General features: G+C 47.6%; 2 protein-coding genes across 7 annotated transcripts in view; one reads left to right on the forward strand and one right to left on the reverse strand.

Annotated features, from left to right (window-relative positions):
- Positions 1-1293: 1293 nt before the first annotated feature.
- LOC310744077 (uncharacterized protein) lies at positions 1294-6468 on the reverse strand (the record flags this gene model as incomplete). The annotated part of the gene is made up of 5 exons (XM_083574819.1): positions 6327-6468; positions 5750-5968; positions 4539-4633; positions 2320-3282; positions 1294-1686 (listed from the first exon to the last, which is right to left on the reverse strand). Exons 1-5 carry the CDS (start codon positions 6367-6369, stop codon positions 1294-1296), a joined length of 1713 nt encoding a protein of 570 aa, XP_083430945.1. The 5' UTR covers positions 6370-6468.
- The window catches only part of DDX11 (DEAD/H-box helicase 11), a 33652-nt gene continuing 25764 nt past the window's right edge, over positions 5705-13592 (forward strand). Inside the window, exons 1-4 of one of the 6 annotated variants that reach the window (XM_083572310.1) lie at positions 5705-6742; positions 8193-8291; positions 11375-11521; positions 12750-12968. In XM_083572310.1, coding sequence (XP_083428436.1) covers positions 11378-11521; positions 12750-12968 — 363 coding nt within the window. In that variant the 5' untranslated portion in view covers positions 5705-6742; positions 8193-8291; positions 11375-11377. Of the gene's footprint in view, positions 6755-6960; positions 6980-8192; positions 8292-9464; positions 9600-9779; positions 10800-11374; positions 11522-12749; positions 12969-13592 lie in introns of those variants that run through there. The other 5 variants (XM_083572311.1, XM_083572312.1, XM_083572314.1 and 2 more) reach the window with 5 other exon arrangements.

The raw sequence follows: 13592 nt of genomic DNA on the forward strand, positions 1-13592 counted from the left end.
GGCTGCTAGATGGGGCCACTGGCCCATCTAATCCAAAATCCTAGTCTCACAGTGGCCAATCAAGATGCCTGTCAGAATCCTGCTGCATTACCATCGCTTTACACACACAAGAAATAATGCTGAAGAATAAACTTCCCAGGCATAGCATGCAAATTCTTACCTGTCCGCTTACTGTTTCATTGCTTTCTGGTCTAATGAGCACTAAAAGGGTACGTGTATCTTAGATTCAATGTGATGGTTCTGTTGCTAAGCATCTGTCTTTACTTTTAAAAATACTGTCAAAAGTTCTCCTGAGCAGATTTGGAAATGAACTGAGGACATATAACACCTACCTCAAGATGAACAGTGACTTTTATGAGCTGAATTCTTCTTCAGCTCAGAGAAGCATTCTGACCCATCTCTGTTGGCAAGGAGGGGCACCTCTGTGGACCTGGTGTTCCAGGAGTGGCATTGCTGGCACTTACCATGAAGGAGGAGGAGGAGGTGGTAGGGACACTAGGTTTATAAGGGGACACTGGTGGACCAAGCTTCTGCTCTTGCACCTAAGCAGCCCTGACCTCCCTGCCCCCACATCTCTCCCCACTGGCCACTCCTGCTGCTGACACTTCCCACTACTGAAAGTTGTCACAACCTTCTGCACCCTTCCCTTTGTCAGTTGAGCAGGAGCAGCAACAAAGGTGACAACGAGCTACAGGAGGAGTTTCCCCTCCTCTCTCCTCCCTGTCATGTTGGCTGACCATGCGCTAGGTTGTGAGGAACATGAGACATGCAGTTCTTCCATATGCAAGGGGGAAATTAATCTACTTTGCAGGTGGCCCATGTAGTGTCCTCTAGATCCCATGAAGTGACCTCCAACCCTTTCTGCAAAACACCGCATTTATTTATTGTCCTGTCTGGAAACCCAAAAGAGGAGAAGAAGTCATTTCCCTGCTTTCTCCTCCGTTCAGGGACCAGCCACCTTCCAACTTAAAGAAGGCCTGTTAATGAGAGAAATTCTTCATTCCACGGAAATTAGGCTGAAACCGGGAACGCCCCAGGGCAAGTTCACAGAATTCCAAACCCCCATCCGCACCGTTGTCTTCTCAAAACTCCAAAACCTAAGCCTTTATCAGTTTGGTCCCCAGCCTTGCTTCAAGATAATGGGGAATCCGCTTTAAGGAAGACTTCAGAGCTGACTCGGATGAGCTGCAACCCGTTATGGAGACAGCCCTAGAGTAGTTCCACCTCCAGAATGCCAGACTGGAGCCTGTCCATTGGACTTTGTTTCTTTGACACCAAAGAGACTGCATGCCTTCATCTTTGAAGTCTGTCCTTGAGCTTTGGCGACTGCTTAGTCGTCTTCTGCCTGCTGGCATGAGTCGGTGTCTTCCGCAGTTGTGAAGATGTGGGCCGCAGCTGTTTTTGCTGCTGCTGCTGCCCTCTTCTTTTGGTCAGCAGATCCCGCATTGCTTGCATCAACTGCTGCACTTTCCTATCCTGTACTCGGAAGAAGAGTTCCGCCAAGCTGGCAGTAGGTTGAAGGTACTCTTGGGGCTTGGGGATCTCCTCCTGTTGCGTGACAACAATGGGGCTTGTTGCAGTCGTCAGCAGAGTTGAGGTCCCAACCACATCCTCAGGCTTAGCTTTCTGCTGCTCCGTCGAGGTGATGACAGTGGGCTTGCTCGAGCTGGACTGGGGAGTCTCTTTCTGGGTAACAGAGGGCGTTGAGACAAACGGTTGGGGAGAAGTCGTGATTGTGGAGGACGTGGTAGCCGAGGGCACTTTGGTGGTGGTGGTGGCCTCTTTGGGCAGGGTGGGAGATTCGGAGACACAGAGGCACAGAGCTTTGGCAGAGGTAGTTGTTGATGCAGCAGTGGTAGTAGTAGTGGGGTGTGTGGCAGAACTTTCCACAGCAGTGGTGACTGTGCTGTTAGGAGGCTCAGAAGAGCGCTCTGCAGTTGTGGCAACACTAGTATTGTCGGGAGCAGCAGTGGTTATATTACTTTTTGTGGCGGAAGGGCTTGTGGGAAAGGATGCTGCAGTCGTGGCTTCAGATCCTGTGGTGGCAAGATCAGGAGAGGATTCTGTGAAAGTGGAGAGTTCAGTGGTGGTGTCCAGTGTAGGGGGAGATTCAGTAGCGTTTGAGGCAGAGTGAGTAGTAATGGAGGTGGGGGAGGGGGTGGAGGAGGGGGAAGGGGTGGAGGTGGGGGAGGGGGTGGAGGTGGAGGAGGGGGAAGGGGTGGAGGTGGAGGAGGGGGTGGAGGTGGGGGAAGGGGTGGGGGAGGGGGTGGAGGAGGGGGAAGGGGTGGAAGTGGGGGAGGGGGTGGAGGTGGGGGAAGCGGTGGGGGAGTGGGTGGAGGAGGGGGAAGGGGTGGAGGTGGGGGAAGGGGTGGGGGTGGGGGAGGGGGTAGTGGAGGGGGAAGGGGTGGAGGTGGGGGAAGGGGTGGGGGTGGAGGTGGAGAGCTCATCAACAAATTCTTGAAGTTCCATGGCAGCAGAGGTAGAGTTGTACTGAAGAAAGGACTCTGTGGACGTTGCCACAGTGGTGGTGAGAGGTTCAGGAAAACTCCCACTGGCTGAGACTGGAGGAGAGGGGCTGAGGAGCTGAGGTGAGGGTTCTGCAGCAGTTGAGGTAGCAGTGGATACAGGAGGCTCAGGAGAAGACCCTGAAAGCACTCCAGACGAGAGCTCTGTAGTGGTTGGGGCAGAAGTCATCTTGGAAATGGACTCCGCAGTGGCAACAGTGGTGGTGAGAAATGCAGGAGTGGTCCCTGTGGCAGAGGTGGGTGTGGCCATGGGGGGCTCGGTAAAGGACTTTGCAGTGGTTGGGTCAGGGGTCGTGACAAGAGGCTCCAGCAGAGATTCTGTTGCAATGGTGGCAATACTTTGGGCGAGGTTCTTGAGAGAAGACTCTTTGATAAGTTCCAGTGGGGATTTAGTTGCAATGGTGGTTGTAGAGGACACATGGGAAAGCTCTTCTAAAATGTCAGGCAAGGGCTCTGTAGTAGCTTTGTCAGAAGTGACAGCAAGAAGCTCAGGAGCCAACTCTGTGGCAGCCAGAGCAGCGGGGGCGCGGAGAAGCTCAGAAAAGAACTTAGCAGCATCTGTCGTAGAGGGCGACACGGCTGCGAGAAGCTCAGGAAACAACTCTGGGGTGGTCATGGAAGCTGCAGGAGAGGCCCTGAGCAGGTTTGTCAAAGCTTCTTCTATAGATGATTGCACAATCTCATCAGGTTCTGTCGGGGGGCTGATGATCTGTAAAAATGTCCTTGCTTTGTTCCTGTCACCTGGGCACGGAACCCTCTAAACAGAAAAATAAAATCAGCATGCAAAACGGAAAAAAAAATCTTTCTCTGGGGTGCTGCAGCTCATCAAAGCTATCAGTTCTCTGCCTTTCTTTTGAACGAGGCTGCGTACACCCCTTACATTTTAAGCAAATTTGTTGGGAGCTCTAGTTCCACCCTCACAGAGCACCCTTAAGAAACTACAGTTCCCAGGATTCTTGGGGTGGGTGGAGCTATGTGCTTTAAATGTCTGGTGTTGCACATAGCCAGACATTGGGACTCCTCCTTATTTCTCTAGAAAGATGCTTTATACTGAGTCAGAACCATTGGCCTATCTAGCTCAGTACAGTCTACACTGACTGGCAGTAGTTTTCCTGGAGACATGGGGGGTTGAGCCTGAGACCTACTGAATGCAAGACTTGTGCTCTACTGCAGAGCTGCATCCCTTGGGCCAAAAGGGAAAACCTCACATCTGAAGCTTTCAGAAACAGATTGAACTGACCCACATAAAAACTAAACATCCTTTTTTCAACCACCACCACCCCTTCCTCTCAAGGCCTAGGGCAGAGATGGCACCCTTCTCATTCCACATACAGAAGCTCGCCTTACACCTTAACAACAACAGTAGAGATGGGGTCACATCCTCCACCACAGCTGAGGGGAGCCAACTACTTTAGGGAGCACAAGGCCTAGGAACAGACAAAGCTGCCTTATGTTTTGTAAACATGACACCTTAAAAGTGCTTCCTTTCCCTCAAAGAATTCTGTGCTCTGTATTTTTACTCTCACATATTTATGATTCCCAGCAACTGTTAACAAAGCCCAGTGCCCAGAATTCTCTGAGGGGGAAAGGTGTTTTAAAGGTAGAACATGTACATAACCTCATACTGAGTCAGACCACTGGTCCGCCAGCTCAGTACTGTCCACAAACTGACTGGCAGCCATTGTTCACATATGGCAAGTTTGATAACCAAGAACAGACCATGAGTTACGAGCATGGTTTGTTCATGGTTAACAAACCTTGGTGAAGCCCCCAAGTCTGGTTCAGACAGTCCAATTAAACTCATTTTAAAGAGATGGTTTCTAACTATGGTTAAGTGTTATGTGCAGAGCGAATGAATGGTGTATTCAGTGAGACCTAAGTTATAGTGGGATCAAACCTCCTTTCCTTGAAAGGCTCTCCCCTTCTTTTTTATCTACCTCTGCCATAGCTCCTTGTTTTCTTGGGCTATCCTTTCTTCCTAATAGATTTCCCAGGCTCGCCTCTTTCCCTCACCTTCACATAGTACTTCCTCAAGGCGCAGCGATAAAAAGCAAGGTTACAAAAATCTGGGAAAGTTGAATGTTCTTCCAAGTCAGAGCACACCCGCCCTAGGAGAGAGGCTGAGAGTTAGAGAAGAGCAGGTGATCTATCCCTTCCCACTCCTTCCATTTGATCTCAGTTGGGAGACACTGCCTACCACAGCTTCACTATAATTGTGATTGTATCATCATGGTCCGCACCAGGGGTGACAACTTGAATAAAATATGGAGGGAGGGCAGGTGAGCCCCACATAATTGATCGCAGTATGACACATGCACACCATTTGAATGGCAATGCCTAGCAACTGGGGGGCGGCCCCCTCAAATATTTTATTAGGGGGCCAAAGGGACTTCGGCCCCAAGGTGTTGGCTCCTATGGTCCGTGCCCACTGTCGGGAATCTGAAAGAGGGGTTTGCAGTAGGGGTCTCCCTTCATCTGGGTGCTGACCCCTTTGGCATGACCAAACATTAATTGCAGTTGCAACTTGGAGATCAGCACTGTTATCAGTTATCAGCGCCAGCAGTTGCTGGCTGGTGACTCAGAAGGGCTCCTCATCAGTCCAGCCTGGCTCTGCCACCTTGCTGGGGTCTGAGCATTGGGCAAACAGCAGGCCTACTTTCCAAAAAGACCATCTGTAGCGGTTGCCCCATCATTTTAATTTATCCAGAATTTAATGTTGCCAGGTACAGAGTTATGGGACTCCCGAGCCAAGGAGATAAGTAACTGTATAACCTTTAGAAGACATCTGAAGGCAGCCCTGTATAGGGAAGGTTTTTTTAAATGTTTAATGTTTAATTATGTTTTTATATATGTTGGCTGGGGCAACCCAGTCAGATGGGTGGGGTATAATAATAATAATAATAATAATAATAATAATAATAATAATATGTTCCTATTTTCATTGGAGAAATGTTGGAGGGTATGCAACAATCTCTGTAGGGCTCCACATTGGCTATCTCTGCAGTAGGAGCTGATGCAAGTGTGGTTCCTCCCATATTTGATTTTAAACATGTCCAAAACAAGACTGCCAGTTAGGTTTGGCAAAAGTTATTTTAGTTAAGGTTTCAGAGGAGCTGCAGTCTTGCAAAGAGCTCTGTTATAATCTAAGAGCTGGGGTTTCCCCAAGGCTAGTCCCAATCAGTTTACAGAAAATCTGGGACAACCCTGTCATTCTTATTGTTTACCTTCAGGAACGACTCCATGGTTTTCGTACTGGTCCAGTGCCCGGATCAAGGAATTCTGGCAGCCATACATGGCTCTTAAGAAGCAAACAGCACGGATTCGACGAGGGCTATGAAGGATGCTAAAGAAGTGCTCATATTCGGCATCTGAGAGTGGCATTCCAGCTAGCGATGGCTCTTGTATCTGTGTGTCTGCTGCAGCGAGGAGCCATTTTGAGAGTACTGCGCAGACCAAACAAAAGAGGCAAAGGTGTGAGCCTTGGCTTAAGCCTCTATAATGTGTATCAAGGTTGCAAGGCATAGATCCCACAACTTGGGCTGCTGTGCTTTGAATGCCAGCGCTGGTTTTTTTAAAGCCCCGGAGCATCCTTGGCCACGGGGGACGATGTTGACTGAAGGATTCTGTGGCCCTGTCTCTACAATGTAGGTTCATGGAGTAAGGAAATGTGTAGATCAGCCCTAGCCAGCATTCCCATCAGCCCCAGTCTGTGCCTGGCTGGGGCTGATGGGAGTTGTAGTCTAAAACATCTGGAGAGCCCTAGGTTGGCCAAGGCTTGGGCAGATAAACGGTCTCACTCACCAAGAGCAAACAGGGACACCTGTGTGGCTGCATGCTCCCTCATCTTCCTTGCTGAGGCTTTGGGCACAGGGTCGGTCTAAAGGAGGAACCATTAGCAGGCTGTACAGATAAAGGAAGTTCCTGGGATCTTTTGAATCCTCACTTTATTCTGTTTGCTGGACCACTGCTTTGGTGGGGTATCAAGGGGAAGCGGCATGAAAGGCCAACCAGGAGCTCCTGCCGTGGCCTAGGTAACCAGGAATGCTTGTGACATCACTGGGCAGCAAGGTTCTTCCCTTCTCAGCTTTGCCAGTGAAATGGTGTGGCCTGATTCTGCATTGCTTCTTCTCCTCGTGTGAAACTTGCCGCTTTTGATGGCGGAGCCAGCTGGGCATGAACTTGGCTGTCATCTCTCTCAAGAAATAAGGATGCGGTGAGTACTCCTTTGAGTGCGGCTACAACCTTTTTAACAGTTTTAAATCTGTGGGGGCAATTTTTTAATCAGACTGGCTGAGAACCCTGTATTATTTTTTTAAACTGCTTATGTTCTGACGTATGGGTATCGCAGGGACTGCAAAATGAATTATGGAGAGGAGAACCTTCCACGAACCTGCCTGGCCTCTCCCAGCAAGTCTTTCAGTGGCCAATCTCTTTGCAACTTAGCAGAAAGAGCAGTGAGGCCAATTCTGGCCTATATCTGTTGAAATGTTTTGATCTTTCTAAACTGATGATGATAATTATAATTATTTACCTTTATATCCCAACGTCCCTCAAAGGAACTGGTGGCATAGATGTTTCTCACTCTCATCGTTTTATCCTCACAACAACCTTGTGAGATAGGGTTAAACTGAGAGTTTTTGACTGGTCACAGTGTGAGCTTCATGGCTGAGTGGAGACTTGAACCCTGGGCTCTCAGGTGCAAGTCCAACACTCTAACCACTACACCACACTGGCTCAGGAAGAGACCTCTGCCTGAAACTCAGGATACCTACTACCTGTGAATATGCACAATAATGCTAGCTGTTTCAATGTTCTGACTTGGTACCAAGGTTTGTTCCTGTGTACTTTTTATATCAATTAGTTCACACATTAGCTTTGCGTTGTCAAGCACACCATAATAAAGCACAAAAGAATTGAGTGATATATCTGAATGAGAGAACTTAGCCCTTGCAATATATATATTATTTGGGTATGTGTGTAGAAAACTAGCAAACTTAATAGACCTGGCAAGCCTGTAGGCCTGAACCTATTAACCAAGCCTATTGCATTTTGTAGGGCTTGTATAAGCCTAAATATTTTTGGGGTTGCAGTTTTAAGGTAGGGCTGCTTCCTATGTGATTTACTTATGTGGGCTACTTACTCATTTGAAAAAGCAGTGTGTGCTGTAAAAACAACAACATGCCCTGGTTTTCATTTCTATATTAGATAGCGTGCACTGTCATATGTGACAAACTGAAGATTGACTGTTCTGTGAAAGGTATAAATAAAACCAAAAGAAAAACAACAAGCACAGTCTGCAATGCAAAGCTGGAAGCAATACAAAGTAATTTTGGTTGCAATCCCAAACCCACTTATATGCAAATAAATTTGATTACAATCAGTGGAGATTACTTCCAAATAAATAAGGTTACAAATAGGATGTAAATAAGAGGTGCTAACACCTGAAGGGATGAAATAAAACAAGAGAATACAGCAGTGGTTGCAGGCAAGGGTTAATGCTCAAGGGGGGAGGGAATACAATTTAGAAAACCTCATATTTAAAAGGTAGAATGAACTGCAATGAGGGGTTAGAGGTCTTTCCTCCCCCCCCTTTTTTTTTTGCATTTCAGTCTAGGCATTTAAAGTGCTTCCAGGTAGCCTTGAGCATTGATTCTGATTTGTTTGCAGGAATATTTCACAATGCTGGCTACTTAACGAACATTTATTCTACAAGTATGTTGTGCGAGACCTCCCAATCAACGGTAATGGCACGACCCGAATTTTCTGGTATGTGATTGAATTTCCACCTGAAAACAGAAAGTTTAGAAAAGTCTTGCCAAAACTAATTTAAATCCGTGGATTGAAGTGCACCTAACTCGCAGTGCAGTCCTGTGCATGCTTACTCAGAAGTAAATGCCACTATGTTCAGTGGCACTTGCTACCAGGGACATGTGCTTGGGGTGGGAATCTTGGCATAGGATGGCAGTCTTAGGGTGTGTCTATGCTAAATGCTTTAGTGTGGCATTGCAACATTTCTTTGTCTTGTTATCTCTTTTATGAAAGAAGGCAGCAGCAGGTGCATATTGAAGCATGGACAGTTACAAAGCATACAGTGGTTTCCCACACTGAGTGGGCAATGCTAAATATTGTCCCTTTGGAAGTATCCTTATATCATCCCATGGATATTTTCTCAGAAACAAGTCCTGCTCTTCCACCTAGGGTTGCAGCTTTATGATTTTCCATCCCTTTGCTTTGAAGTCTGTCCCCTTGTTTAGGTTTCTAGTTTCATCTATTGTTGTTTTTATATTCTAATTGTCTGTGTGTGTGTGTGTGTGTGTGTGTGTGTGTATAGTCTCACCCTTCAATAAAACATCCAAGTAAGCTACCTCACAGGGTTGTTGCGACGTATCAAATCAAACTGGGGAGAATCATGTAGATCCTTCTTGAAGAAAAGGCAGAATGTAAATGCAATAAATAAAGTGTGTATAGGACTGCAGTCTTAGCAGGCTTCTGATGCCACCCTTTGCTGTTGTTGGTTTTTGCATTAAGACTGACTGGGAAACCTATACCAGACTCTCCCTCGGATTAAGTCGTCCTGGTGTAGTGGATAAGAGCGTGGGACTAGCACCTGCGAGACCAGGGTTCAAATCCCATGAAGTTCAATGTATCCCTACCTCGCAGGGTTGTTGTGGGGGTTTAAATGAGGAAAGGGATGTACATGCCACCTCGGGCTCTTGGAGGAATGGGATGTTAGCGCAAATAAAATAGAATAAAATAAAAATAAACGGGGAATACTTCTGAGTGTACACGCTGTGAGTCAACTTCCCATTGGTGACGAAACGGCGCGCGCGGAGGCGGTGTCACGTTGTTCTTGTTGTTTTTCTTTCCCCGGGCGGCCCACTCGATTGGCTCACGGGACTTTTCCCTAGCCAATAAAATTTGGGCGGGAAAAAAACCCAACCCGCCCCGTCAGGCGGGGCCTTAACAGCAGAGTGGCTCGCTCCTTCTCTCGAGAAACCTCTGACGTCAGCGGCGAGGGAGGCGGGCCGAAGCAGCTCTTCGCAGTTTGGCGCGCTTTCGAGCAACTCCAGGAGGGTCCGTGGCGGCGGGATATGGGGGGGGGGCGGGGAGAGAGTGGCCGCAAAGGGACAAGAAGGTGGGGTAAGAGGTGGCTGAGTAGGGCGCTTCGCGGAGGGAAATAGAAACGTGCTCCAGGAATCGTGTGCTCTCTTGCCAGGAAGTACAGTGGGACCTCTCTTTTTGGGGGGGGGCGCGGAGGGGACGCGGGAAGCTCCTACCAAGTCAAACTGTTGGTCCGCCTAGCTCAACGTGGTCTACGCTGACTGGCAGCAGCTGTGCAAGATTTGCAACAGGAGTCTTCTTTAGGCATACCTGCAGGCGCCAAAATTAGAACCGGGGAGGTTTTTCATGAAAAACGCTGTGGCCCTCATAGGATTGTGTTGCAAGCCCAGCCCTACAAGGTTCTGGAGCCTCCTGCCCCCCAACACTGAGGCTCTAAAATGCCGCCTTCTCGTCTCCTGAGATGTTAGCCAGGGCTTGCAATGAAATCACATGCATGTGTGTGCAGGATGGCATATATGTTTTTCTGAACCACCAGTAGCCTATCTTGTTTTAAGTACTTGGCCAATTGTGCAACAAGTACAGAGTATGAAAGGGAGAGATGCTCCATGGTGTACTGGTGAATATGCAGCCTTACCTGTCTCGCTAATATCTTGGAATTACTGTAGTTTGTCCTGGATTACACAAACAGGAAGCAGCACAAAAGCTATGGGGCATATGGGAGGGGTGTGTGTGTGTGTGTATAGAGGGAGTGTTCAAAGATGCCAACTCGCCCCACCAGCAGTCTTGAAGTGGTAGAGTCTAGAATTCTACCATTTTAAGCGGCATAATGTAGGCCCAGTATTAAGGTTGAAGCTAGAGTTGCCCTTTTTTTTTGGCAAAATTGCAAAAAACATGCCGTTTTTGAGCTATTTTTTGGGGGGATAATCGGCAAAAACAACACTGCTGACATGGGCTGCCATACGTCCTGATTTCCCCAGACATTTTTGCTGATTTCTGCCTGGACACTACTGCCAGCTGCAGTATTCCAGATATGCCAATCTTAGTTGAAGCTGGTTGTGTAGATTGCTGCACCTGTAAGCAGCGTTTTGCCACCTTGTTGGCACAGTTAACACAAGCTGCATAGCTCGTCAGCTTTGCATGCAGATGATCAATCCCTGGCATCCCCAGATAATGCTCCTTGCCTGAAGCCCCAGAGGGCCACTGCCAGTCAAGGTACTGAGCTAGTTAAACTAATGGTCTGGCCTGGTAGGAGGAATCTAGCAATGCTGCAGTCTTTTGAGAGCCTGCATGGCATAGCAGTTAGAGTGTTGGGCTAGGACCTGGGAGACCAGGGTTCACGTTTCCACTCAATCATGAAGCTCAGTGTGTGACCTTGGGCCAGTCGTGGTCTCTCAGCCTAATTTAACCTCAAAGTCTTGTGAGGATAAAAAGGGAAGAGGGGGGAAAGGAAGTTGTAGCACCTTGAGCTCCTTGGACAAGCAGCGGGATACAAATGTAATAAATAATGACAATAATAAGGTGGTTTGGAATGCCTTGTAGGCATTTGGTGTAATCTTTGATAGATTCCACTGTTGGCTGGGTTCCTGGGATAACTTCAGATGCGCACATAATGGGAGAGGGCCATCTTTACCATCCTCCACAAGGCCTCGCTTGTGCTCGTGTAATGTTTCATTTCAGCTGTGTTGATAATGTCCTTTTTGCCCGCCTTTGTAGAAATGCTAGTTTATATATAGTCAGGGTTAAGGTGATTCAGAATACTGTTTTATGGGTTTCTTTTTCATTTGCAGGAGATGGCTGGGGAGAGCCAAGAAGAAGCCAAAACAAAGTTTCCATTTCCTTATGTGCCATACCCCATTCAAGAAGAATTCATGGCTAAACTCTATCAGGTCTTGGAGACTGGGAAGATTGGTATATTTGAAAGCCCAACTGGCACAGTAATTCTCTCTTTATTTTTTAATAATATTTGAAGCGCTGACGATTCCTCATCTTTCTGCTACCTAGGCTTCAAGGTGGCTGTGGGAGCTTCCTGTGGCTGGAGAAGGAATGCCTTGCAACATGGAGGAAAGGCTCTCAGGACTTGGTTGCAGCCAGGGAGTGGGGTGCTGTGGAAGGAGGGGAGGGAACGGGAGAAATAGTGTGGTTTGCTGCTTAGGAACATAAGGAGCTGTCTCACAGCAAGACAGACCATTGGCCCACTTTGCTTGGTGTCGTCCACACTGACTGGCAGTGGCTCTCGGGCTCTAATAATAATAATAATAATAATAATAATAATAATAATAATAATAATAATTTATTATTTATACCCCGCCCATCTGGCTGGGCTTCCCCAGCCACTCTGGGCGGCTTCCAAAAAAATATTAAAATACTGTAATACATCAAACATTAAAAGCTTCCCTAAACAGGGCTGCCTTCAGATGTCTTCTAAAAGTCTGGTAGTTGTTGTTCTCTTTGACATCTGGTGGGAGGGTGTTCCACAGGGAGGGCGCCACTACTGAGAAGGCCCTCTGCCTGGTTCCCTGTAACTTGGCTTCTCGCAGTGAGAGAACCGCCAGAAGGCCCTCGGCGCTGGACCTCAGTGTCCGGGTAGAACGATGGGGGTGGAGACGCTCCTTCAGATATACTGGGCCAAGGCCGTTTAGGGCTTTAAAGGTCAGCACCAACACTTTGAATTGTTCTCGGAAACGTACTGGGAGCCAATGTAGGTCTTTCAAGACCGGTGTTATATGGTCTCAGCGGCTGCTCCCAGTCACCAGTCTAGCTGCCGCATTCTGGATTAGTTGTAGTTTCCGGGTCACCTTCAATGGTAGCCCCACGTAGAGTGCATTGCAGTAGTCCGAGCGGGAGATAACCAGAGCATGCACCACTCTGGCGAGGCAGTCCGCAGGCAGGTAGGGTCTCAGCCTACATACCAGATGGAGCTGGTAAACAGCTGCCCTGGATACAGGAGTTTCCCTTCCCCAAAGTGCTGTAGCCACCCAGAATGCTTGGCTATGTGGGTTGCAGCAATAATCTGTCGTCGTGAATAGACAACAAACAGGTACTGGCTTGTTGGGAACTGTAAATAATGTCTGGGCTTTTGTATTCTAAATTTAAATGCAGCTGCCTAGATTCTTGAATAAGTGGTACTAAGACAACAGCAGCAACTCTGAATTTTATTTTTAGGGGAAATCTTTGAGTCTTATTTGTGGAGCCCTCTCGTGGCTCCAAGACTTTGAAGAGAAAAAGAGACAGGAAGAGGCCAGCCTGCTGGCAAACGGCAGTAATGGGAAGAGTGCCAAAGAGCAGCCTGAGAAGGGAAGCCAGGCATCGGCCGGGGAGCCCGACTGGATCACCCAGTTTGTGCAGAAGAAAGAAGAACGGGAAATGGTTCACAGGCTGAAGGTAATGCTGCTTATTAATTAGAGCAAATCCTGTCTAGGTGGCGAATTCAGAGATGTAACTGTAAAAGAATAATGAGAACATTAAAAAAATAAGAGATAGCAAAAGCCTTGCTGGATCACGCCAAAGGCTATTCTCCAGCATCTTGTTCTCACAGAGCTAAACAGATGCCTGGAAGCAGGACCAAAGTGCAACAGCAACTCTCCCCACCTGTGAATCCCAACAACTTGTATTCAGAGGCATATTGCCTCGCTAACAGTGGAGGGAGGCACAGTCAGTAGACAGTGGATGTAGGAATCATTTTTCATCTTGTAGCTTCAGTTCTTCTCTCTGAGCCATGTACATTTAGCATCACCCTTAAATCTTTTGCATATGCCATCTCCTTAAAGAACCCAGAAATACTAGTTTAATATAGAATAATAATTTGTAACTCCAAACCCGAAAGAGAATGCTGTCTAAACCATAAGGAAAATACTTAATTGAAACGTTTAAAACTCATGGCATATAGCTGCAGTCCTGCATAGAGCCAATAGCTGGTACCAGGTGCTACATTTCCTTGTTAAATATGACAGTATCTATAGTGTTTTGTACTACTGCATAACCATCTTGATTCTGCCTGCCCATTGA

Source organism: Podarcis filfolensis, assembly GCF_964270895.1.
Source record: "Podarcis filfolensis genome assembly, chromosome: 10".
Classification (NCBI taxonomy): Eukaryota; Metazoa; Chordata; class Lepidosauria; order Squamata; family Lacertidae; genus Podarcis; species Podarcis filfolensis.